The sequence below is a fragment of the Metarhizium album genome (genome assembly GCF_000804445.1).
Source record: "Metarhizium album ARSEF 1941 chromosome Unknown scaffold_1, whole genome shotgun sequence".
NCBI classification, from domain to species: domain Eukaryota; kingdom Fungi; phylum Ascomycota; class Sordariomycetes; order Hypocreales; family Clavicipitaceae; genus Metarhizium; species Metarhizium album.
The window spans coordinates 324,936-350,852 of NW_024467575.1; the positions used below are offsets into that span (position 1 = coordinate 324,936).

General features: G+C 46.7%; 8 protein-coding genes across 8 annotated transcripts; 6 read left to right on the forward strand and 2 right to left on the reverse strand.

The window, feature by feature from the left end:
- Positions 1–2,214: 2,214 nt before the first annotated feature.
- Positions 2,215–3,913, forward strand: MAM_00092 (mitogen activated protein kinase; the record flags this gene model as incomplete). Its single annotated transcript, XM_040818892.1, has 6 exons — positions 2,215–2,327; positions 2,402–2,597; positions 2,695–3,076; positions 3,230–3,602; positions 3,704–3,756; positions 3,867–3,913. The coding sequence occupies 6 exons, from the start codon at positions 2,215–2,217 to the stop codon at positions 3,911–3,913; spliced, it is 1,164 nt and encodes a 387-aa protein (XP_040682156.1).
- Positions 3,914–4,438: 525 nt separating this feature from the next.
- Positions 4,439–5,437, forward strand: MAM_00093 (oxidation resistance protein 1; the record flags this gene model as incomplete). Its single annotated transcript, XM_040818893.1, has 2 exons — positions 4,439–4,840; positions 5,012–5,437. 2 exons carry the CDS (start codon positions 4,439–4,441, stop codon positions 5,435–5,437), a joined length of 828 nt encoding a protein of 275 aa, XP_040682157.1.
- A 541-nt stretch (positions 5,438–5,978) lies between these two features.
- MAM_00094 (uroporphyrinogen-III synthase) lies at positions 5,979–7,049 on the reverse strand (the record flags this gene model as incomplete). Its single annotated transcript, XM_040818894.1, has 2 exons — positions 5,979–6,607; positions 6,719–7,049. The coding sequence occupies 2 exons, from the start codon at positions 7,047–7,049 to the stop codon at positions 5,979–5,981; spliced, it is 960 nt and encodes a 319-aa protein (XP_040682158.1).
- A 511-nt stretch (positions 7,050–7,560) lies between these two features.
- Positions 7,561–8,219, forward strand: MAM_00095 (augmenter of liver regeneration; the record flags this gene model as incomplete). Its single annotated transcript, XM_040818895.1, has 2 exons — positions 7,561–7,673; positions 7,754–8,219. 2 exons carry the CDS (start codon positions 7,561–7,563, stop codon positions 8,217–8,219), a joined length of 579 nt encoding a protein of 192 aa, XP_040682159.1.
- A 542-nt stretch (positions 8,220–8,761) lies between these two features.
- MAM_00096 (Pyruvate decarboxylase/indolepyruvate decarboxylase) lies at positions 8,762–11,067 on the forward strand (the record flags this gene model as incomplete). The annotated part of the gene is made up of 5 exons (XM_040818896.1): positions 8,762–8,888; positions 9,027–9,236; positions 9,412–10,118; positions 10,177–10,703; positions 10,767–11,067. The coding sequence occupies 5 exons, from the start codon at positions 8,762–8,764 to the stop codon at positions 11,065–11,067; spliced, it is 1,872 nt and encodes a 623-aa protein (XP_040682160.1).
- Positions 11,068–11,346: 279 nt separating this feature from the next.
- MAM_00097 (THUMP domain containing protein) lies at positions 11,347–12,670 on the forward strand (the record flags this gene model as incomplete). Its single annotated transcript, XM_040818897.1, has 5 exons — positions 11,347–11,424; positions 11,515–11,679; positions 11,829–12,278; positions 12,347–12,487; positions 12,563–12,670. 5 exons carry the CDS (start codon positions 11,347–11,349, stop codon positions 12,668–12,670), a joined length of 942 nt encoding a protein of 313 aa, XP_040682161.1.
- Positions 12,671–15,147: 2,477 nt separating this feature from the next.
- MAM_00098 (uncharacterized protein) lies at positions 15,148–16,566 on the forward strand (the record flags this gene model as incomplete). Its single annotated transcript, XM_040818898.1, has 1 exon — positions 15,148–16,566. The coding sequence occupies one exon, from the start codon at positions 15,148–15,150 to the stop codon at positions 16,564–16,566; it is 1,419 nt and encodes a 472-aa protein (XP_040682162.1).
- Positions 16,567–16,729: 163 nt separating this feature from the next.
- MAM_00099 (regulatory factor Sgt1) lies at positions 16,730–18,343 on the reverse strand (the record flags this gene model as incomplete). The annotated part of the gene is made up of 1 exon (XM_040818899.1): positions 16,730–18,343. One exon carries the CDS (start codon positions 18,341–18,343, stop codon positions 16,730–16,732), a length of 1,614 nt encoding a protein of 537 aa, XP_040682163.1.
- Between the last annotated feature and the right edge of the window lie 7,574 nt (positions 18,344–25,917).

Sequence of the window (25,917 nt, forward strand, 5' to 3'; positions counted from 1 at the left end):
GCCGAGAACGGCCACATTTCCAGTCGGCTTCCTCTGATGAAGATGGAAGCCGGCCGAGGGTCTTCTAGCGCATTCACGCAGTCAATGACCTAGACCATTCCCAGTGGCTAGGACGATGCCAAGCGTGGAATGGCTCGAGGCTACACTGACTAGCGACGGGCGAGCTCGCAGTACGGAGTGACCGAGTTTTGGGCTCGGTTGGCGACTGCTTGAATTGCTAACGTAGCATTGACGCGATATTATTATTAAAATAGATGGATGGGACCAGCGTTTGTTCCATCTACCACTACGTACTACTACCTAGGTAGTTACTACTTACTAACTACTGCTAGTTGCCAGCCCAGGCGGCTGCGAGTGACCAATGAATGAACAACTCGTGGGGGAACTCTGTAGGTGGAGAAGAAGGCATGTTCCAATGCACTCCAGATACTTGGGTACACAAAGTTCTTAGCCATACCATGTCGCGATGCCAACCAACCATGCGTAGTTAAAGTACGGAGATGACTTCGACCAACGCAAGCACCAGCTCGGTACTTGGCAGATGGTCAGTACTTAAGTACCTACTTAACTTACTCTTGAGCACTTGACTTGAGCTTCCAGGAAGCCATTGGTTACTGGGGGACCTGGACGGCCCCGTGCCAGCCTTGTACTCTGTCCCTTCCCAAGTAAGTACTTAGGTAACTACTTGTTAATGAGACAGTCAGTTGTTAACCGCCGGGTGGACACCTGTGATTTGACATGATGATTTCCCCGGTACGGCTCTGGCTCTGGCCTCTCCTGTCTTGTTCTGGCGCTCAAGGACCAGACCAGGCGTGTCCATTGGCGGCCTTCTCAACATGATGGACGACGTGTTTCCCCTACAAGCTACAAGCCACGCGGCGCAACGGTTGGACCGTCCGTCGGTTTTGGGCGGGACGGGCCTGGCCCATCTGCGGCTGCTGTTGACTCAATGAAGCGCCCGTTGCGCCTCGTGCAGGTAACAGGAGCCCCTTTGAGGAACCGCCAAACATTGAATCCGCATGCATGTGCTCCCTCCCGTCATTTCGAGTACGGAGTAGTGCAGGGCCGCCTGGCACTTGGCAACTCACCGGTCGATTCTTTGCGTGCCTGCCTCAAGTAGTACCTTAAGCAGGCACCTAGGTACCCCGGCCACCGTACGGAGGGAGGACTCGGGCACTCAGACTTGATCAGCGAGGGAGGGTTCACCAGCGCTTGAAGCGACCAGTTGCACCATCCTGGGTCCAAGTACTCCGTACGGAGTACGCACTAACTACTTCTTCGACCAGACCACACGGGACACAGGTCCTGGCTTTGCACAATACTAACAGCATACTCCATAACATATGTGCTCCGTAGCCTTGGCGATATTCCGTACTCGTCCTTTGCATGGCCGCATTGTGTCACTGACGGACCAACTGACTGCAACTCTAAAAGCGCGCTCGCTCGAGCCCTCGAACCCTGCTCCTCTTTTCTTCTGGTCTCTGACGGACCCGACTTGAAACTCACAAAGCGTCTGGCACTGCCTCGACTTGATTGACACTGGCGAACCGACCGACCGGCCGGCCGACCGACCACCTGAAGGCGCCTGGAGACTCTAGCTGACCTGAAGCCGCCCCCCTTTTCTCCTCCTTCCCCCACCGTGCAGCCGTCGGTCGATAATCTTAGCAACCAGCTCGAGCACCTCACTCAGCATCTGGGCCATTGTCCTCGCCTTGTTGTCTCGCGTCCTAGCCTGCTTGTGACTTCAACCGCCATCGCCTTGCTGGATAGCATCCAAGCCAGAGCCCTTTCTTCCCCCTCAGCTCCCTTTCTAATTGATTGTCGCCGCGCCGCGATCTTTGTTACTTCTTTTTCTTGCGAGCCAACCGCCCCGACGTCAACTCGAGGACGCGAGGCCCGAGCGGGGACTCGACTCAACACCTTGGTTGCGTCCGCCGTTTTCGAATTGGGCACTCATCCCGTCGCACCTTTCGTCACATTTCTCCTGAACCCGTGGGGAAATCAACTCGATCCTTAACCTCTGCCTCTGAGCTACCTCAACGCCGCGACGAGTACATACACTGCCCGTGGGCGGCTTACATGGTACTTGGGTAGTTTCTCGACACGCCAAAAGGCTTCTTCTCCTCTCTGCTCGAGCTCCCGGCTTGAACTTGTCCGCCCGCATTGTGCCTTTCACCCTCCCGGTGCCACGCATAGCTGTCTCATCAGAGCATCATGTCCCGCTCAAACCCTCCAAATGCGGGAGGCTCTCGCAAGATTTCGTTTAATGTCAGCGAGCAATACGACATTCAAGATGTTGTGGGTGAAGGTGCATACGGAGTCGTTTGGTGAGCGAAACATGCCTGATGAGGGGAGGTGACGATCCAGTCACGCCCAGTTGCTGACCAGGGAAAATGTCCAGCTCCGCGATACACAAGCCGTCCGGACAGAAAGTTGCTATCAAGAAGATTACGCCATTCGATCATTCCATGTTTTGTCTTCGGACATTGCGCGAAATGAAACTCTTGCGCTACTTCAATCACGAGAACATCATCTCCATTCTCGATATCCAGAAGCCTCGTGGTTACGACACATTCAACGAGGTCTATCTCATCCAGGTCCGTTCGTGAATCCATCATGTCTTGGCCAGTTTCCTTCCCATTCAACTACTTTGGGCAACCCGCATCATGCTGACCACACATGCAATCCTTCCAGGAATTGATGGAGACTGATATGCACAGAGTCATCCGGACACAGGATCTCTCCGACGACCACTGCCAGTATTTCATCTATCAAACCCTGCGCGCCTTGAAAGCAATGCATTCAGCAAACGTCTTACACAGAGATCTGAAGCCTTCGAACCTACTCCTCAATGCCAACTGCGACTTGAAAGTCTGTGACTTTGGCCTGGCCAGGTCAGCTGCATCTCAGGAGGACAATTCCGGATTTATGACGGAATATGTCGCAACTCGATGGTATCGTGCACCAGAGATTATGTTGACATTCAAGGAGTATACAAAGGCCATTGATGTTTGGTCTGTGGGTTGCATCTTGGCCGAGATGCTTAGTGGGAAACCTTTGTTTCCAGGGAAAGACTGTAAGTGGCAACTAACCCAGCCCAACACACCAACCCCCTTTCGTCGCAAGGCCCATGTCTGTCGTCGTGATGGTGTGAAGTTGGCGGCAGCGGGCAGCCTCGAGACAATGACGATTGCGAAAAGGTGACGCTGACAGTCGCGTTTTGTTGTAGACCATCACCAGTTGACCCTGATTCTCGACGTCCTCGGCACCCCCACCATGGAAGACTATTATGGCATCAAGTCGCGGCGTGCCAGAGAGTATATCCGGTCTCTGCCGTTCAAGAAGAAGGTTCCATTCAGAACTCTATTTCCAAAGACTTCCGACTTGGCACTTGATCTCCTCGAAAAGCTACTGGCTTTCAATCCTGTCAAGCGTATAACTGTTGAAGAGGCTTTGAAGCATCCATACCTAGAGCCGTACCACGATCCCGAGGACGAGCCAACCGCACCCCCGACCCCTGAAGAATTTTTTGATTTTGACAAACACAAGGATACCCTGAGCAAAGAACAACTAAAACAACTGATTTATCAGGAAATTATGAGGTAAGAGAAGTTTGGTAGAAACGGGCAAGGACAAAAATCACGCTTTTTTTTTCTTTTTTTTTTTTTTTGCCTTTGAGATGGGCTGGTTCGATTGGTGGTAGAATTTTATTGCCCACTGGCCTGCGTTATCGGGCAAGGGGAAGTCCGAGGGGGAGTAAGTGATCCCTGATCAACAAAGTAGCAGAACAGTGTTCACTTCTTAGACTTCCATGAAGGATGCATTACTCGGATGCAATGATGTTGCAAGCTTCTGGAATGTTGCAGGTAGATACTCTCATGTGTGCCGGACTAGCAGGCGGGAGACCAACTGATGATGAGAGGACATTTCATGGGAGTCTAAGAACAGTTTAGTATATGCAAAAACGAAATGCTTTGCCATAATTGGAGCCAGTTAACTTTGAAAGGAAGGGGAATAGATCCTAATTCTTCCTTTCTCCTATTTCTTTTCCCAAGTTGAAAAAAGTTGAAAAATAAAAAGAAAGAAAGAAACAAAACCACGTCACAGCTGCTTTCCTTTGAAAGGTGAAATAATTCTTCCAAGCTCCCAAGCCACCAAATATCCACGTGAATGTTACGTAGGTTGCGGCAGGGGCACGGATATGTCGACTGCTAGACGTAATCATCTCCACTGTGGCTCCCTGCTCCCTTCTACAACAATGTTGTCCTCAATTCGTCTCGAAACATCAACTCTTCATGTATGCGACCGATATCCCCTTCCAGGCCACGAGCAAGGGGACATCGATAAAAGCAACTGGCCAGCCTGGCAACACCGGTAGTACATCGCACTCTCTTTCGCCGCCATCCCCGCCCGCATTTCACGTCTGTAGCTGGGCAGCATGTGGACGGGGCTGATACGGCGCTTTTCGACTGAAGACACGGAGCTCGGAAACGACGCAGACACCGACGACCCCCAGGACAAGGACGGCGTGAATGGCGTCTTCGTTCCAAGTGGTCGGCGCCGTCTTTCTGCCAGCCCATTTCGCCCTCCTCCGCTGGAGCCGCTGATGCTCCATGGCTATCGCGACAACACTCAGAGCTCAGCCCGGTTGCTGACCAGTGCTGTTGCCGAGGAGATCCGGACCATGGTGCCGGAGAGGCTGCGCATCATCGACGATTGGCATTTGATTTACAGTCTCGAGCAGGACGGGGCCAGCTTATCCACCCTGTATCAGAAATGCCGCCATTACAAGGGCCTCAGAGTTGGCTTTGTGCTCGTGGTCAAAGACCAAGAAGGCGGGGTGAGTGCGCTTTTCATTCCCGGTGTTGTAGATTTTTCCTCCTCTCCCTCTCTTTCCTCTCCCAGTCGTCAATCGTGTTGCGGAGGGAGAGGGTCGTTGTTGTCGTGCTGCTGTCAGGACTTACGTGCATGCATGGGCTTACAACGTGGTGTGCCTGGCCAAACCTCGCAGACCTTCGGAGCATATCTCTCAGAGTATCCGCATCCATCTCCTTCATACTTCGGCAACGGGGAATGCTTCCTCTGGAAAGCCTCGCTTCTCGCCTCTCTCCCCTTGCCTCCATCAGCCGACACGACGAACCTTACTCGAAGCACGACCCTCGCGCCAATGCCGTCGTCGGAAAGCGGGACTTCCACCCCGGCCGAGTCCATACGATTCAAGGCATTTCCTTACAGCGGCCTCAATGATTGTTATATAAATTGCGAAACAGGGTTTGTCTCCGTCGGCTCCGGTGGCGGACACTATGGCCTCTGGCTCGACGACTCCCTGGATGTCGGACACAGTTCACAATGCGAGACTTTCGGCAACGAGCCGCTCAGCGATGCGGGTGAAAAGTTTGGTGTCTGGGGTGTCGAGCTGTGGGTTCTTGGCGCATAGCTGCTCAGTTTGGATTTCTCAACACGTACTCAATATTGCTTGTGGGCATGGCTAATTACTTCTATACAATGGCGAGCATCATGGCGCACAAGTATGCAGTCACGTCACCTCGATACGCTCTTAGGTGGCGAGGCCGACTGCCATCAACCGTCGATGGTGCCAGCGCCACTGGAAAATGCAGCGTTTGGAGAAAACGGTCAACTCAACAGGAGGCCTTCAAGTTGGGGGGGGGAGGCGGCTTCAAAATTAATACCTGACAAATACAAACCGGATGCCCTGAGGGCAACAAAGAGGCGTCAGCTTGCACGTGTTCAGGGCAGCAACATGCAAACATTTTTTTTTTCGACAGCTATAGAATACAAAATAGTGAAAAAAATGAATAAAAAAGATAGGTATCATGACGATGAAGATGCCGTTGTCTGTTTGCCCGGCCTTTGAAAAGCCCACAAACACGGCGTCCCGATGATGTTGTCCTCACCGCAGCGAGGTCAACGGACTGCACAGACTTCAAAGTCATTCCTTCTTGTCCCGTTCGCCAGTTTTAGGCGCGGCTTGTTGTGAACTTCGTGATACCGTGCAAGATTCCATCCGGGCTGGGTGAGTCGGCACACACATCTGGCTCGAACCCGAAGCGGGTGACCAAGCACGCCCTTGTTGTTGGGCCGATTGTCGCAATAAAAGTCTTGCCATCCCTGCGTTCCAAATCGACTCTCCCATCGCTTTCGTTGAGCAGACCCAGCCCGCGAAGCATGGTGTCACATCCCGTGGGGGAGAATACGACAACCCACCGCTCGGATTCGTGTTGGGTGTCACTCAGTACGGATTGGAATTCATCTGAAAATGACTCCATGAGGCCAGTGCCATAGACGACCTCTTCGTCAACAATGACACTTTCGCCCCGGGGCAAACTGGGGTTCATCAGGACTCTGGGGATGACGTCGCGGCGCTGCTCACCGACCAGGAACAGGAGCGGAGGCCGGACCTCGCGATCGCGATACCAGTGTCCGTAATGCTCCAGGATATATGCTGCCAGAGCCTCTCCGCTGCCCGTGTGTTGGCCAAATATTTGCAACGGAGGCTCTACTTGGATAGCACTCAACGCCCGGGTAGTCGCAGGCCCGACGCTGTATATTGGCGTGTTTTGAAGAAAGGGACGCCTTCCACTTCGTTCTGCGCCAGTTCATATTCCTTCATCAGCGGCGTACTTGAGACATGGGGGCTCGGAGAGCGTGCAGGGAAGTCGTGGCACAGGCCGGGAGGAGAGGCCGCGACGCACCATACCTCTCTCACCATTGACCACTTTGGCAAACGCTTCCACGGCTCGCTGGGACGTGAATATCATTCCTCCATACTTGCATCCTGGTCTGTCGCCGATCTCATTCGCCTGAAGCAGGGACCTCGTTTTCTGGATCCCGCTGTCATTCAGGCGATGCCGTAACACGGGGACAAATTGAGGATCAAACCTTCGACCGGGCGGCCCGTTCTTGGGTTGTGCAGCTTTGAGGGCTTCCTCGTAGGCATCGCTTGGTGTCGACCTTGTTTTGAGAAGCAAAATGGGCACCGTTGAGCTGCTGGCATGGCCTGGCTTGGTTTCCAGAGATTGTGATGCCATGCTTGGAACTGCTTGGATGCCGGGAGCGTACATGTACACCCTACTTGTTGTTCTGCGGAACTGCAGCCAGGGGGTTTGAGAAGCGTAGATCCGAGCCCTCTCACATCATTTTGGTTGGAGAGGCTGTCAACGCCCTGTGGGTGGCAGCGATGGAAGCAACGGTGGATGGAATACATTGTTAACGGGCTTCTACCCAGCTGCTTAAGTACCTTGGCTTGGTCGGGTCGGGATGATTTGTTTGTTTGCACTTGGCTTATCGATAACAAGCCAACTTGACACCCTGGGCCTGGCCCGGTGGGCAACTCGGCCTCCATGCTACAAGCGCCCGCCTCAGCAGGTTGACATGGGGCCAGCCTCGGGTGCTGAGGGCAGACCGGCATATTCGAATCTTCACACCGCGCAATTTTTTTCCCCCTCGTCATCACCCCATACGCTGGGGAGAACAAATAGCCGAGTAGGGGGGCCTCAACAGTGACAGCCACTCGGAGGAAGGCCCGGACAGCTGATGATTATGGAGAATTCGCGAGAGAGTGAATCCGCTGTGGCACCACTCACAGCTGCCAAGGAAGACCATCAACCCAAGAAACTGCCAAAGGGCATCGTTTTGGGCAAGGATGGTAAGCCGTGAGTGAGCTTTCTTGCCTTGTCATGTCTCTTGTTGGGTGACTGCGCGTGAGGAACTTGCCCTTCTGATAGTCAGTTAGCTGTCGAAACTGCACATCCTTTGCCGCATGGGCGGCCATGACCAAGGAAAACGTCCGCCAAAACGAACTAGCGAGTAGCAACAAGACCTCAGTCGGAGATGCAACGCGGCCGAGCAAACCGCGATCGGACTGCCCTCCAGACGTCGAAGCTCTGGGGCGCGGAACATGGACGCTCCTTCATTCGATCGCGGCCTCGTATCCCGATTCGCCATCCACGTCACAGCAGTCGGATCTGTTGCGCTTCGTCAAGCTCTTCTCCAAGTTGTATCCATGCTGGGTTTGCGCCGAGGATTTTAGAACATACATCGGACGGGAGGTGCCGAGAGTTGGGAGCCGCGATGACTTTGGCAAATGGCTGTGCGGTGCTCACAACGACGTCAACCGAAAGCTGGGTAAACCCGAATTTGACTGTTCGCGATGGCAGGAGCGTTGGCGTACGGGGTGGAAAGATGGGCGATGCGACTGAGAACAACACGCTGTCAACTCACAACCCGGTCTGATGTGTTTTGGTTTGCGCTTTTCCAGACCGTATCAGTATCTGATGAACGGGACGTAACGACACGACAGCAGGTCTTGGGACGTGTAACTAGACAGTGAGGAAGGGGTCTTCAACCTCAGCAACACGCATTGGCGGTCTGTAGCGGTCTGTAAGATATTCAAGGGAAGCAAGGCGCATATTTGGGATCGGCTACGGGCACATGTATAGGTTTGGACTTGTATAGCTTCTCCTCTCTGGCTTAGTATTGTACATATTAGATGAACCGCCACAGCCAATTGATTCCGCAGGCACTGGATACTCGAGAAGAAGTTCGTGGAGCGGTGCACAAGGTCTCGGTAGTCCGGTGTCCTGATGTCAGCCCCGCCCCAAACAACTTCCCAGCACACAAGGCCTATGAAATGGGCTTGTCAATTAGTACTGGCTCATTGCCGGGCGCTTGCAGGTCTAATGTCGTCAATTGACAACGCCGGTGCTTGCTGCAGAGTGGAGCTGCTGATGGAGCATGCATCATGATGCCTGGGCGGCATGACGAAGCCTGCCTTCAGCCTCTCGCCATCCATTACATCACGGTGATCTGGCCGAACAACGGCAAATACCCGATGAATGGCTCCACGCAGTATGGCACTACATGGGGTGGTGCGTGGCGGGATAACCTTTTGTGGTCCAAGTTCCTTTAAAAGACATGTCACGTCGCACTTGACGGTCTCATCACGCATCCTGCCTATTTCTTCTTGTGGTGCAGCCATTTCCGGACGCGTTGACAGAATCTAACAGCCCGATACGGTATCCCGTCGATAATGGCCGACATACGTGTTCAAAGCCTGCGCAAACCCATCGACGTCTCCGAGTATCTTTTCCGGAGAGTTTTCGAGGTTGGCGTGCGTTCGGTTCATGGTGTTCCTGGCGATTACAATCTTGTCGCACTCGACTATCTGCCAAAGTGTGGGCTCAAATGGGTTGGCAGTGTCAACGAGCTGAACGCAGGTGAGTTGTCTTTGATGGGCTTCCATGGATAATCCTGACTGTATACCGATTGGGGATGAGAGAGTTTCAATATTCTTTCTGCGTCATCGTGGTCGTCTTGTTTCCCCATGAAGCCCAGTGACGCAAGGACGGGACGAGAGAAGGGCCTATCCTAACACGTATTTCTGCTTCGCAGCCTATGCCGCGGATGGTTATGCCCGCGTGAAGCAGATCGGCGCGCTCATCACTACTTTCGGTGTGGGAGAGTTGTCTGCCATCAATGGCGTTGCGGGAGCCTTTTCTGAGCACATACCTGTCGTGCATATCGTCGGGTACCCGTCGACGCTGTCGCAACGAGACGGCATGCTCCTGCATCACACTCTGGGCAACGGGGACTTCAACGTGTTCGCCAACATGAGTGCTCAGATCTCATGCCAGATTGCCAAATTGAACAGCCCATCGGACATTGCAGACCAAATTGATCATGCTTTGCGTGAGTGCTGGATTCGTTCGCGACCGGTTTACATCACCCTACCGACGGATATCGCCCAAGCCAAAGTGGAGGGGGCACGACTTGACAGGCCAATTGACCTGTCTGAGCCGCAGAATGATCCCGAAAAGGAGGATTATGTTGTCGATGTCATCATGAAGTACCTAAACGCAGCCAAGAACCCCTTGGTCCTCGTTGACGCCTGTGCCATACGTCACCGCGTCCTCCCAGAAGTTCACCATCTTCTGGCCAAATCCAAACTGCCCGTCTTTGTGACCCCAATGGGCAAGAGTGCCATCAATGAACAACTTGACAATTTCGGCGGTGTATATGCTGGAAACGGGTCGCATCCTCCGGAGGTGAAGCACATTGTGGAATCTTCGGATTTGATTGTATCCATTGGCGCTCTCAAGGTACGAACACCCATTCACCACGGATTTGTCAGTCGTGGTACTGACACATGACGCCCAGAGTGACTTCAACACGGCCGGCTTTTCTTACAGAACATCGCAGCTCAACACCATCGATCTTCACAGCGATCATTGCGTTGTGAGGTATTCGACGTACCCTGGGGTGAGGATGAAGGGCGTTCTGCAGAAAATTGTCAAGCGAATTGACCCCCAAAAACTCAATGTCCAAGCTCCCCCCCGCGTTCGAAATGAAGCAAAGGAGGATCGGGATGAATCAGCGACAATCACTCAAGCATGGTTCTGGCCACGGCTGGGTGAGTTCCTGAATGCCAATGATGTTGTTGTCACAGAGACGGGAACTGCAAACTTTGGTATCTGGGACGTCAAATTTCCCCCTGGAGTAACAGCGCTGGGTCAGGTTCTCTGGGGCAGCATAGGATGGTCAGTAGGTGCATGTCAAGGAGCCGCACTCGCCGCCAGGGACACGGGTGAGAAGCGGAGGACCATTTTGTTTGTCGGGGATGGTTCCTTTCAATTGACTGCTCAGGAACTGAGCACCATGATACGCCTTGAGCTTGCCCCGATTATGTAAGTTTCCCTCTGTGAAGGAGCCGGCAGCTCTACCATTTTGGGCACTAACGTTGGATATAGATTCGTTATTTGCAACGAGGGCTTCACCATTGAGCGATTCATCCATGGTATGGATGCCGAATACAACGACATTGCCGAATGGGATCATCGGGGCCTTGTTGATGCTTTTGGCGGTCAAGGAAAGACTCAGAAGTTTTCTGTGAAGACGAAGGACGAGTTGAATGAATTGCTTTTGAACCCTGCCTTTAAAGTGGCGAAAGAATTACAGCTTGTCGAAGTATACATGCCCAAGAAGGACGCGCCGAGAGCGCTGATTATGACGGCCGAGGCGAGTGCCAGAACAAATGCAAAGAGAAATTGATTGATAGAGAATCGAGGCGCAGTTGATACTGTCCCAACCAACTAAACTGGCACAACTTCGAGGCATTGTACGTAAACACAGGGCGGAGAGGTCGGTTGAGGTGCCCCACCACAGTGTACAGTGCGAACCAGTTTTTTTTTTAAAACAAAAAGAAAAAAAGAAAACAGATAGCAAAAGCAAAGAGATGTGGGAAAGTATTAACTACTAGACCCGACAAAAGTTACATCGTAATAAAAGAGAACGATTCACTTCTGATCCCATCACCCCGAACTGCGTCACATGGATTCCACGTTGCGAAAACGTAAAGATGGCCCTGGGCCAGCAAACAGTACTCGGTCTGCCCACAAGAAGAGCAAGGTATGAATGACAGATTCTCTAGAGTCCGTTCAACCATGTTGTTCCAACGCGAAACTTCCGACACTGACATGTAATGTGTGGTTTCTTCAGGGAGGCAGCGCTGGAAGGTGGAAGACTCCCCATCAAAAAGCTAAGATAGCTGAGAAGGTAGAGCTGGGAACAACACTAGCCGTCGGCGATCAAGGTATTTGGGTCACACACGCGAGAGGAATGCAATACAAAGCAATCAAGGAGTTTACAGAGCTCTGTGTCGAGGTAAGGAGAAGGTGCTCACTTGTCCATCCTTTAGTTGCTTCTTTCTCAAGCACATGATCTTCTTTGCCTGGGTTTCGAATTCCCTCTCTGTGCCCATGTTACCCAGGCACAGTAGCATGAAGTTCTTGCGCCAACTAAATTCCCAAAAGTACGGCAGGACAATGTATGGGATTGAGCCCCAGGGAGACGACGAGGAGAATGCAGCAGGAGATGAGCATCAAGATATTGAGGCATCCATCGAAGCAGAACTGAGCATCATGAAGTCGAGCGGGAAAAGAGATACAAACCAAACGTTCAAACCAGTGTCTTCCGGCGTCGAGTGCCTATTCTTTATGAAGACCATGGATCCAGTTCAACCCGAATTCCTAGCCAGAAAGATGTGCGAAGATGCCAGGGACTGCCAAGACCAAAGGCAACGAAAGTGCAAGTACATCAACCGACTAACACCCGTGGTCAACATGGACAAAGCCACGGATAACGGCATCGTCAAGGTAGCACGTACAGTTCTGTTGCCCTGGTTTGAATTGAAAGATGAGGAGGGAGACAATTCAGACAAGACAGAGGCACCCGACCCAGCTGGTCCGCGTACGCCATATACGGTACGTACGTTGTGTGCGTCGACGGCAATGGGATCTAAACTAACAGGGGGACCAATTCCTTTGTGCAGTACGCCATTCGACATAACATTCGCAATCACACCACGTTCAAGTCAGGCGAAGTTATACAGAAAGTTGCAGGTCTTATAGATGCCCAACACAGCGTGAACCTTGGCAAACCAGATAAGGTCATACTCGTGGAAATATTCCAGGTTGGTGAATCGGCCCCGTTTCCCTCTTATTCCTGTCACAGTGACCCAAGCTAGAGCTGACACTTCGAGATACAGCTGTTCTGTGGCATATCGGTCGTCGACGGGAAAGAATGGGAAGAGCTAAAACGTTACAATATGAACGAACTTTACAGTCTTCCTCCCGTCGTGAGTAACAAAGAGTGACTTGATGTCCCTTTTTGAGCAGGTAGAGTAGAACGTGGAGTATTCTGAGTCAAGTACTCATGGTATTTGGTGTCTCATTGTTGCACGGCAAATCATACATACACAAGGGGCGAAGGTGACGTATATCAGGTACAGGTACAGAACGAGTGTTTAGGACATTTGTCGTTCCCGGAACGATTTACGTACAAGGTCGGCTTGAGGTTTATGCCAAAGGACAAATCCATGGCGCTATGGCATGATGGTGATGTTGTGTTTGAAGCAACCGTGAGTCCCGGTTTGTCATGGCGCCCGTATGCATGAATAGCTGCAACAGCAAAATCGATGGAAGGCAGCCTCGGGGGTCGAAACTTGTACCTTTTTTCGTTTATTGCTCCCCCCTTCCCACTTATTTTTTTCTGTTTCTCTTTCGTTTTCTTTTATTCTTTTCTTTTCTTTTCTTTTTGGTTTATTGGTTCAACGATGAAATATAAAACGGAGCCTAGTGAGGCGTGGGCCGCGGAATTGCAACCGCAGAAGCCTCGCTCGCTTAAGAAGGCCAATTATCGAGCTGCCATCCCAGGCTGATTGAGGGATGGGACATTGGAGATTCGGAGCAGCACCACCAGGGTTCACTGTCAGACTGGCGACAGATTTGGCGTCGCAGAGTCCGTAAGGATCACTGAGTACTTTTTTCGTTGCATCAATTAATGGTGAATTTGGCACTTTGAAAGTGCTGCTACTCGGGTTCAGAGAACCAGTCACGTCCAGAACTGTCCGCGTGAACGTGTTTCAATAATTCCCTACTTGTTAGCTCTGCTCCTCGAGCCGCCATCCAAATACCAATTACCCTTCTCGACTTTCATGTTCATATCACCGGCGTGGACCTTGTTGGGCAAAGGTGATGTGGATGAGAAGGAGTGGATGAGACAAGCCGAGGATAAGTCCAAGGCGTCAGCATCTGTCTCGCGTACTTTATCCCGACTAGGCAATTGCCTCAGTATGCAAGGAGCACACTTGACTCCTCAACACATAAGGTGCGCGTGCCATGGTGCCATGGTCTACTGTTCTGCATGTCGCTCCATATATTTCTCTCTTTTTCTTTTACCCCCCAGGTTTGGGTTCGCCTTAAAGTGTCGGCAATTGGCCGGGGACGTGGGTATGAAATACTCACTGTACGCCACTCTCACGGACCATGACATGGCCCCGTTCGTCCCATCTTGCTGAGATGCAAGCTCGCTAGAAGCAATCCAATGACGGCTTCTTGATTTTCAAGCAAGAAAACGCCGTGGGCAAGTGGCTTGGACCAATATGACCGGGTCCAACCGCAAGGCAGACGACGCGAATGAAGGGTTGGCCCTCGGCGACCTGGGGGTGGCTGCTTGGAAAGATGGATTCGATACGACCTGTCATTGATTGAACATCTCGCACAATGTGGCTCTTGCGCGGAGGTCGGCCCTCAGCGCAACGCAAAACCCTTGAAATGGCCTGTTGGAGCATGTGTTGTGTTGGCCTGTACGGCCAGTTCAAAAGTTTCCATCAACAGTCTGTTCATCAGTGGCGAGACACGGCCTTCCCCATCTTGCTGTGGTCGAATCTTTCGTCTTATCATATCGTAGTCTAGGGCTTCGAGTGTGCAGGTGCACTTGTAACATTGAAGTACCGGCATCAAGGCTCGACTCGGCGGCCGACTCGCGCCGCTTCATACCAGGACCTGACCTTAAGTGACACCGGCAACGTGGCGGCGGCATGGATCATGGTAAAGGGATATATGGGTTATCAAATAGACTCTCCCCTCTCCTGTCATTCGTCGCCCGCCACCTGGCACAGAGCTTGTGTCGTTGGCATGATTGGCACATACGCCATGAATGGTGTCGTCAGACAGACCTGATAGGAGGCGATGTGTCGTATAGTATACAGACTTACGCATGAACATACATGCAACAGACAGCAGGACATTCATCTTCGCATGTGAGAAGGCGTACCCGGCAGCATCATCTCTCGCATCAACTGACCCACAGCGTTGGCTCGTTCGTACTGGGTTGATCGCATTACAATCGTGCATTTTTCATCAGAACCGTTCGCCAATTGAGCAAACTCCTATATATACACTTGTGCGAAGGAGTAATCGTGATCTTCTTCTAGTTCGGCTGCTGCTCAGGTTACAATTCGACAACAGTTCGCGTTTGCACGGCCACGCGTCCGGCTCCTGAACTGGTATACCAACATATTCATGGAGACTTGCCAGACAGACGGAACCTGCATTGCTTCTCCGCCGTGCCTTTCAATGGTTTCTTCCCGAGTCTTGATATAACGGACTCCGCAGTACCACCCAGGAGTATCAAGCGGTGGACCAGCCTGGCAGACGGCCAGCGGATTATTCGGCCTTTCGGCTTGGTGCCTGGCTGTCTCGATAGTCAGAGCGTGCTACATCGGAGATCTTGAGACCGATACCAGTCCTTTGTGTTGCCACACCGTTTCGGCGCCCGTAGAAGAGAACAATGGGGATGAACGCACTCCGGGAGGCCATGGGATTCGATGATGCTCACCCATTATCCTTGAAACGACTTGATTCAGCACCCGAGAACAGACTTCATGTACATTACGTCGCCTCGTCAAGCAACGAGGATCAACTGACTTTAAGCTTGGTTCCTGCTTCGACGAAGATTCTTCGATCAGAACATGCTTCAATATCCGCTGAAGCAATGCTCCTGCAGTGGCTATCTGTTGGTCATGTTGGTCTCCTAGCCAAAGAAGGACAGATTACCCATGAAGCTTCTGGAGGCAGCAATTCGGAGGCGAAATGGTCCAAGCACGCCTCTCAATTCAAGAATGCGTTGCCGAGAGTCGTCAAACAAGGCCGAGTCAAGTGTCCGGGTGACGTTGAGTTCCTGTTAACAAAACGGGCACGTGGAGCTCTCCTTTCGTCTCTGGTCGACACTTTGTCTAAACCACAACAAAGATGCATTGATTTTCAAATTGGACAGCTGATTGGTGAATTGTCTGCCTATCAATCGCCAAACGGACACTTTGGGGTTGCTTCTGCTGTATTGAAGGCTGCTGGTATTCGCTACACCACGTCTACAAGCCCGCCGGTACTGGTACCAACTGAAAAAGTTGTGAACGATTCTGTGCATCCTCGGTGGTCCGACGCCTTTTTATCACTGTTTGAGTCCGTATTGAGAGATGCTGAAGATGTTGCGTTGTCTTTGGAATACGACAGGCTTCGCTTTCATGCCGGTCGTTTCAAGAAGATCCTTGACGAGGTGACGGTGCCTTGCCTGGTGATTCTCGATGCTGGCGAATACGTCAACGTCCACATCGCCCCATCTGGCGACTCTGCAACCCAAGAACTCAAAGACTTCATGCAACGGCATGGTCAGACACATTTCGGGACGGAGAAACCTCAGCACGTAGCAGCAGCACTGCTAGAACCATATCGACCTGCAGAAAAACAAGCGGACGATAAACCTGACCCTGTGCCAGCGGCGCCAACTACTACCTGTCACAGCCCGAATGTACCAAGGGTTATTGGTGTTCAGGACTGGCACAACAGCGTCTTCGGTGACCCATTGTTCACATCCGTGCTTACCAGAAGTAAAAATACGAATATATGGGATGGTTTGATGAATCAAAATGGTCATGTTGAGTCCAAAGCAATAAGAGAGGCAATCGGCTTGGCAAAGGACTCCCAGCATGTGGATGTGCGGCGGCTGCTGTACGATTGCTATCATTCAGCGACTACGATAGTAAAGGAATACTATAGAGTGACGGTTGACGGCGATGATCGGGAGCTCCCGGCTCGACGAAGGCTGTTGCAAGCGATTGTTAGGTTGGATGACTTGGACGATCAGGGTAGAATGATACATCCAAATCCATGTTCAGCCCATCCCATCGAAAAGCGCAAAAAGTCGGACTGATCTCATTCAGTGTTATGTAGAGAAAAGGGGGCAAATTAGTGCCCAGTAAGGAAATTGACGAGAGACATCCATTCTGAAGAGCAGAGTCAGCTCCGAATGCTGCTTTTTCTCTATCGTGGGTGCTGTTGATCCTCGAGCAACGGTCCGGCATGTCGATATATACTCAATTTTCTCTTGTTCTGTCATCCTCGTCTCTTGGTAACGTGAAGCCCATCATGCCGAGGAGGTTGCCAGTTGGCCCGGCCATTCCCGCCTGTCCCTTGAAGCTTTCCAATAAATTTTGAGCCAGGTTGTAATCAATATCTAGCTCATCCATACATTCCTCGGCAGTAGAATTGGCAGGGTTCTGTTGCTGCCCATTTTGAGATCGCTCTGAAGCTGATCCCTTGACCTCAGTCGGCATTTCTGATTGCAGGTCAAGAGCTCCATGCCGCTTCAACTCAGCCTCCATTTCAGATGAAAGCTGCTGCAAATCATCGGAATTGCTCTCTATTTCTTCGCTAGTTGGTTGCCGCATCAGGTCCACTACCCCAGTGCCCCCACCGCAAGTATTCGTCGCGCCTTCTCGGGGCATTCCCATCATCTCTCGCATCGTTTGTTCAAAGGCTCCCTGATCAAAACTAACAGCCTTACCCTCGAACTCGCTGTCTTCATCGTCATCGTCATTGTCGGTTTCTTCATTGTAGTCATCATCCAAATCGTCGAGTTCGACTCCGTCTATGCCAGCCTTGTTATCGTTCAGAAATGTCTCGAAACGAGATACAATCTTCCTGAGGTTATCTTGCGTTTGAGGATCGCCAAAACCTGAGCCACCCTCTGTTGACTTGCTTTGGGGTTTTCCATCCAATTCACGCTCAAGATCTAGGTAGTTGATATCCATCCAGTCTTCAGCGTCATCGCGCTGGTGGTTTGTCCAAGACTGGATTTCGCGATCTGTAGGTAATCCAGCATTTCCGTCTTCGGCTAGATCCTGCAGTAAAAGAGCTAGCTCTCTGACGACTCGGTGCCTGCTTTTATCTGCGTGAACTGAGAGCATCTCGTATCCACATGTCAACTTTATGCCCATATCTTGTCGGGCTTGCTTCTGAATATCCGAGCGCGACGCCTCCGACCGATCTTTAATGAGAGCTCTCCATCTCGGAGGGGGGTCTAAGCGCTGCGACTTGAGCTGCGCGAAAAGCACCTTTGTAAATTGAACGCTTGTGGTAACAAAGTCTTCTGGAGGGAATACCGGCGGCGCAGTGGCCGAAGATATTGACTTCATCGTAAGTGCATCCCGAAGATAGAGCATTTCGACAGCCATCGAAACAGATTTCGGTATCTGGTGCAGGATATAAGCGAGCTTTCTGGGGATGGTGACTAGAGAGTAATGAGTAGAACGGTGTACATAGTCGGGATACTTCTCAAGGCGATAAAAGGCTTCCGCTTCGACCAAGGGAGAATGAAGCAGCGCGTTAGGCTTGGTTCTCAGGTAGTCGAACGCATCTCGTAAGGTCATATTGGCGGACTTCTCTTGTGGTTGGGCATCAGCTGCTGAAGATTGCGGTATGATTAAAAGCTTGGAGTCGTGAATCCACACCCGATTTCGGTCGATCTCTGGCGTAATCCATTTTGGAAGTACATTGGCGGCTTCGATCAATAAAAACTCGCCATCGGCATCTGCAATGTGCACCCAAAGTTCAGGAAACGATTGGGTCAATTGGCGCAGAATGTACACAATGAGCCACTCATCCTCAATGGCATCACCATAGTCAGTCATGCCATGCAGATATGTCATGCCTGCGATATCAAGCCGGTGCTGAGTTAGAGCTTAGAGGACGATGCAAATACGGTGATCTGAGTAGGCCAGGGAAAACTTTACCTGAGGACGACTTCAGTTCAAGTTGGAACTCCCCTCTTTGCCATATATAATCTTTCGTGAGTGTATTGCAAAAACTAGTGGCCGACTTTCGGAGCACTTCTAGTTCCTGGAGTTGCGTTCGAGTAACTGGTTTTTGTTGGACAAGAAATAAGTGGTATTCAACGTAATTTTCAGGAATATTTCTGCGACCAAAGCTGAAATCGGGCGCGGCGGGAGAGGCTGGAGGGGAGGGAGGGGACTGCTCGTCCATGATGCCTCGCATATTCACAGGACTGAGGTCACATGGGCTGACATGAGGCAAGATGTTAGGGGATCTTTGGCTGTGGACGTCGATGGAAAAGTATCGTGAGACCACGATTTTCTGGAGCCATTCAACTTTGAGGGGGTCATCAGTCAGTAGGACTTGAAGCCTAGGTGGCGGTGCTAGTATAACGTGCCGCTCTATATTATCGTCAGCCCTCTATTTTTGTTATACCTGTAATAGTATAATTAGATGTAAGAGCTCTTTTTTTAATATTTAATAACTTTATTAAATTAAGCTTTTTTAACTCTAAATTTATATTATAGCTTTTATTAATATTACTTATAAAAATAAAATTAAAGCTACTATTAAAGATATTACTTTTAGCTTTAAAGAGATTTAAAAAGCTTAAAATTATAGTATTCTTAAAATATCTTCTTTATAAGTAACTTTATAGTTATTAACTAATTTAAAAAGCTAAGGTAAGCTCTTTATAACTATTTTAAAAATAAAAGAAAAACTTAATAAACTAAATTCTATATAAAGAAAAAAATATATTTATTAAAAAAAACTTTTTAGCTTTAAGTCTATAGTACTACTATATTAGCTTAAAATAGCTTTAAAACTTTTCGGCCTCTAGTCTATAGTACTGCTGCGCTAGCTTAAGACTGCCTCTAAAATACAAACTAATATAAGGACCTTCTTTCTTGCACTTAATTGCCCCTACCTATAATGCTGCATAGCAGCTGCTCTAGGAGCAAGGCAGTAGAGAAGATACTAATAGTTGTTAATAGTAGTAATAAGGAGCTTACTTAGAGTTGCTACTACTTAAATATAGAAAGAAGATAGTTTAATAAATAAAAACTAAGCAGTAATAAGCTGCTTATAACTTAAGACTAACTTAATAATACTTAAAAAGAAGTATATAATAAACTTATAGGCTATATTCTAAAGAGTAATGCTCTTAAGAGAGCTTAGGCAATACTTTAAGCGTACGCTAAGGTAGAGGTATGCTAAGCTATAGCTAAAGTTATAATTAACTATAATAATACCCTAATAACCTAGGGATAATTATAGAAAGCTATAATAATAGCAGTAAAGAAAGCTATAAAGACAGCTAAAAGACTAATAATATTAAGAGGAAACTAGCTAGGTCTAGGCTGCCTTTAGCCTAGATATAACTATATATTAATAAGTACTTAGCGTAATTATTAAAGAGTTCTCTACTAAGTATATAAAGGTTAAAGGCCTTACTAAAGAGATATTAAAGACTAATAAAGTAAGAGTTATATAGGCTACTCTATAGCAACCTTAAGGCAAGTCTGCTGTAAGAGCGCTCTTAATACTAAGTATAGAAGGACTAGAAGATACTAATAAGTTATGCTAGAAAGGCCTAGTCTTTTAAGCTAAGATATTTAATACTAAACTATATAATAAGGCTCTCTACCTAAAGTAGTACTTTAACTACTATAGCATTAAGTATATAGCTAAATACTATAAAGCAATACTAAGGTGCAGCTAGTATACTGCTAAGCGCTATATAAATAAAGAATAATTATACTTTATAATTACTAGCAACATTAGAGAAAAGTGTGTTCTATATAAAGAGGCGTACTTAGCTTAGAACTAAGCCTGCTCTATTCTAAAGAAGCACTAAGATAAGGCTAAAGAGAGATACTTAGAATACCTAATAAAGTTTGCAGACTACTAATACTTAGACTACTACTACTAGTAGATTATAATTAACTTTAACTTAGAGTTAGGCAGAGAATAGCCTACCTAGAAGAGAGGCTGTTTACTAAAGAGTAGAAATAGAACTAAGAATATAATACTTCTAGCTTAATAACTAGCTAGCATTCTACTATATATAAGCTGCTTTCTATTGCTAAGAGATGCTATAATACTAAGAATTAATACAGCTAATCTAAGTTAATACTAAAGCAGGTAATAAGCCCCTAGTGCTTATAAAGTACTTATAGAAGAAGCTTAATAAGAAATTAGTAAAGGCAGAGGCTAAAGTATAGTTTTAAGGCAAAGTAGTAATATAGCTACTTTATACTTAGGCTAATATTAATAAATATATAGACTAAATAGTATAATAACTCTAGAAGATAGTAGATAATGCTATACTAAAAAGAGCGCGAGAGCGCTAAGGCCTTCTTGCTAAGAACAGTAGTAGAGCTAGTGCATAATAAAGGCAGTATTAAACGCAAGAAGAGCAAAATAAGTATAGCGCTATAGATAAATAATAGCTAACTAGAAACACTGCCTTAAGGCTAACTTAGTATAGAGCTAAATTACTGCTAAGAAATATAGAAGCACTTAGTATAAAACTCTCTACTTTATAAACATTAAAAACAATAAGATATAGCAGCTAGAAAGATAGGCCTATCTATATAGCTATATACTACCTAAACTTATATAGCTTCTAGCTCTACTTTAAGATAGAGAACTTAATACAGCTAATCTAGCTATACGCCTAGAGAAGAAGGCAGACATTCTTACTATAAAGTTCTTTCTAGAGCTAACTGCTAATATTAGCAATATAGTAGACCTAGCTTTTTACTAGCTTAATAGTATACTTATACTAGTAGACTAATAGTTTATAGATATAGATATACATAAAGCTCTTATAAAGATAGCAAGCTAGAAAGCTCCTAGAGACAATAAAATGCTAGCTAGCCTTCTAAAAGCCTGCAAGGCTCCCCTTATAAATATCTTTACCTACCTACTAGTTAGAGTAGCTAAACACGCCTATTTCCTAGCTTAGTTCTAGACTGCTAGAGTAGTTATTCTTTGTAAGCCTAGGAAAATACCTACTAACTTAAAGCAGGCTAGGGGGTAGCGCTCTATATTACTACTTAATGTTATAAGCAAGGTACTAAAGGCTATAATAGCAGCCTAAATTACAGCTATTACTAAGGCAGAAGAAATACTACTAAATATATAGATAGGCAATAGAGTAGATAAGTTAATAGAAGTTGCACTAAGAGTAGTTACTAAAGCAGTAAAGACAGCTTAAAGCTAGCGTAGTATTGCCTTGCTACTATAACTAGATATTAGTAGTGCATTTAATACTATTAGCTACTTAAAGCTGCTTACTATATTACTTAAGGTAGAAGTACTAGAATAGCTTATAGCCTACATCTAAGCTGTTATTAACTTAAGAACTAGCTAACTCTACTTTAATAAGCAAGCTTTAAGAGTATATTAAATCTCTGCAGAGGTTCTATAGAGCTTGCCTCTATTGCTTATTCTCTTCCTTCTATATATAGCGCTACTATATACCTAGCTTTAGGCTATAGATATAACTATTATAGTAGGCTTTACAGACAATATAAACATTCTAGTATTTAGGAGGAATATAGAGCAGACTAGAAGGCAGCTTAAGGCTGCCTAGAATATATACTTAACTTAGGCAAGAGAGGCTAGAGTTAAATTTAACTTAGCAAAAAGCAAGTTGCTATACTTTAGCTGCGCTAGAGAGCTATACTAGACCTAGATACAGCTAGGCGCTAATAAAATTACACTAAAGAAAAGCTATAGGTTCTTAGGCATCTAGATTAATAGAAAGCTAAAGTAGAACTATTATAGAGCTTAAATAGAGAAGAAATTAGCTATATAGCAGCTTGCTCTTACTACGCTCTTAGCTTTAGCTTAGGGCAGTATATACCCTAGTAGAAGAGCTCTATATATAGTAGTAGTTTAAGGCGTTATTGCTTATAGAGCAGGCATATTCTATATGCCTACTTAGATCTAAGGCAAACCTAAAGAGGTTGCTAAACAACTTATAGTAAAGTAGTTGTAGTGCTTTTAAGCTATTACTAAAGCGTATAAAGCTATACTAATTCTATACCTAGAGGCAGAAGTAGTAGTTCCCTTATTAAACCTTTATTTTAACTACTTAAAGTATAAGTTTAAAGATTAATTAGAGAAGATAAGTATAGTAAGTTAGATCTAGACTGCTTATAGTATAGTAGTAAGAGTTCTAAAGAAAAAGAAGGAGCTTTAGCAGAAACTAAATAAGAAAGACTAATAGTAGATATAGGCCTAGAGCTTAGCTAGAGCTGCTAAGGCTATAATACAGCAAAAATAGTAATAGTAATAAAATAACTAGTACTAAAACATAAAGCTAGCCTGCTAATAGTGCAGCTAGAAGGCAATAGAGAATATACCTCTACTAGGCATACTAAAATAAATAACTTGTCTGCATAAAAGCCTATATAAGTATAAGACTGCTATACTAATCTAGCTATAAATAGGCAAGATAGAGCTAAATAAGTTCCTCTACTACAGGCAGGTACTTAGCGTAGAGTTGCCTCTATGCTAGTATAGAACTAAGGAGGAAAATATATACTATATTATTCTATTATGCCTACTCTATATAGATATAAAACTACTAAATTAGCTGCAGAATAATAGAGAGGTTAGACAGGCTCTAGCCTGCTTTAGGCTGGCAGTAAGGCTAACCTAGTAGTTTATTAATATAAGCTAAATAACTTACTACTAATTAGCAGCAAAACTAGCTAAGAAGTAGAAGGCAAGACTGCCTAACTAAACGCTAGGGGTAGAATTGTAGTAATGCTGGCTAGATGCTAGCTTGCTAATACAGTAATAGTAAGGTTAAAGAATTATTAAATTTATTAAAGCAAAAGGCATATTAAACCTATAGTATAAGTAATAAATAATACTGCTAGGCCTAGCTCTAGGCTGGGCTGCCTCTACTTATCCCCCCCCTCTCCCCCCTAAGCCTAACAACTAACTCTAAGTTAACTAGCAACTCTCTCTCCTCTAAGCCTGCTTCTGCGCCCTAGAGTTGCTGCTACGCCTGCCTGCAGCTGCCCTAGAGCTACCTGTATGCTGCTTCTTGTTAAGCTCTACTATAAAGCTGCGCTTATTTAGAGCTGCAAGCAAAGCCTCTATCTTAGCTATATAGCTAGCATACTTATTTAGAATTTAGACTAACTCTGCTATAGATGCAGCTGTAGTAGCAACTAATGCTATAATCTCCTCTAATTAACTTAGAATCTCCTTATAGTAGTCTGCACTATTATTTAATCCCCTAGCTAGCATTAAGCTAGACTAGGCGTACCTCTTCCCCTTCTAATTATTAGCCTTCTCTAAGGCCTTAAGATTCTTAAAAAATTAAGGAGTAAACTAAGATAGAGAGTTAGCAATACTAAGCTAGAGATAGAGCAGACTACTTATAGTAATATAGAAAGGCGTCTTCTTAGCTATAGCCTCTAGCTCCTTCTAGAGGCGTAGAAAAATAAAATATATCTTTAATATTATATTATACTATAGCTTAGTTAGAGCTAGAGGAGGGGTAGAGATAGAATAACTTATAGAAATATAATAATTATTGCAAATATAATAGTTAAAGTATAATATAGTCTTTAACTTAATAATCTCTTAGTATAAATAGGCCTAGAGTCTATCTAGCCTTAAGCTAGTAGTAGTAGCAGCAGTAGAGATCTAAGCAATACAAGAGATATATATAACTTTATAAATAGAACTAAGCTATATATAGAGTTAGAGCTAAAATAAAGGCAGAACTAGAGATATATACTAACTTGCTAGCAACTTTTTAGAACTAAGACTTAGTTATTATTTTGCCTTTAAAGGCACTAGAAGTCTTGCAGTAGTTAGCTATTAAGTAGAGACTAAGCTAGCGCTAGCTTAGACTTACTATAACTTTTCTTACGTTAGCAGACTAGGAGGAGGATATAGTAATAGCTGCTAAAAAGATTAGCAACTCCCTAGATTTAAGGCTAGTATAAAACAGACGTAGAGTATATATATATAGATAATAAGTTCTAATAGAGTTTAAAGACAATAAAGACAGCAGCAATAGCAGCAAGAATAGCTCTAGCAAGAAGTTAGCTAGAATTTAAGTAGAGACTAGCCTAGGCCTAGTAGAGCAGCAGGTAGAGCTAGTTTATTAGCAAGATTTAGCGTATATTAAGAGCAAGAGGTTAAAAGAGGAAGAAAAGAGGGAAGGAAGTTAGAGGGGGTCTAGCTAGCTTTATATCTAACAAGAGCCTAGGTTTAGCGTAGCAGCTGCGCTGGCTGTAGCTAGCTGTAAGGCCGGGAGGTAATTTATACATAGAACGAAAGTAAGGTAAATCTAAATATACAAGCTGTTACAGCTAAACACTAGATATTTACACTAGCAGCTATATAATAGCACAGAACTAGGCCGGCCTACTCCTAAGAGAGCGACAGACAACATACTGCACTAAGATAGTCTGCGTCCCTAGGGAGCAGGGACAATTAGGGACTAACAGACAGGACGGGAAATTAAGCAGGCGTAAGACAGCCCTAGCGTAGGGCTGGAGTCAGGCTATAGCTAGCTGTAAAGCTAAGAGGTAATTTACGCATAAGATAGAAGTAAGGTAAATCTAACTATATAAGCTATTGCAGCTAAATACTAAATATTTAAGCTAGCAACTATATAATAGCACAGAACTAGGCCAGCCTACTCCTAAGAGAGCGACAGACAATATACTGCACTAAGATAGTCTGCGTCCCTAGGGAGCAGGGATAATTAGGGACTAATAGATAGAACAGGAAATTAAGCAGGCGTAAGACAGCTCTAGCGTAGGGCTAGAGTTAAGCTATAGCTAGCTATAAAGCTAAGAGGTAATTTACACATAAGACAGAAGTAAGGTGAATCTAACTATATAAGCTGTTGCAGCTAAATACTAGATATTTAAGCTAGCAACTATACAACAGCATAGAACTAGGCTAGCCTACTTCTAAGAGAGCAACAAATAATATACTGCACTAAGATAGTCTGCGTCCCTAGAGAGCAGGGACAATTAGGGACTAATAAATAGAATAGGAAATTAAGCAGGCGTAAGATAGCTCTAGCGTAGAGCTAGAGTTAGGCTATAGCTAGCTGTAAAGCTAAGAGGTAATTTACGCACAAAACAGAAGTAAGGTAAATCTAACTATATAAGCTGTTGCAGCTAAATACTAAATATTTACGCTAGCAGTTATATATTAGCCTAGAGTAGAACTAGCCTACCCCTAAGATAGTAATAGACAATATACTGTGCAGAGATAGATTGCGTCCCTAGGGAGAGGGGACAACTAGAGGCCAGAGAACATAGCAGGAGAATAGGCAGGAGCAGCATAGCTCTAGCGTAGAGCTAGAGGCAGGCTTAATTTTTAGGGGTTATTAGCCCCTCTAGAATACAGCCAGCAAAGCTGGCAATACTTATGCATGCACAGGAGGCAGGCGGAT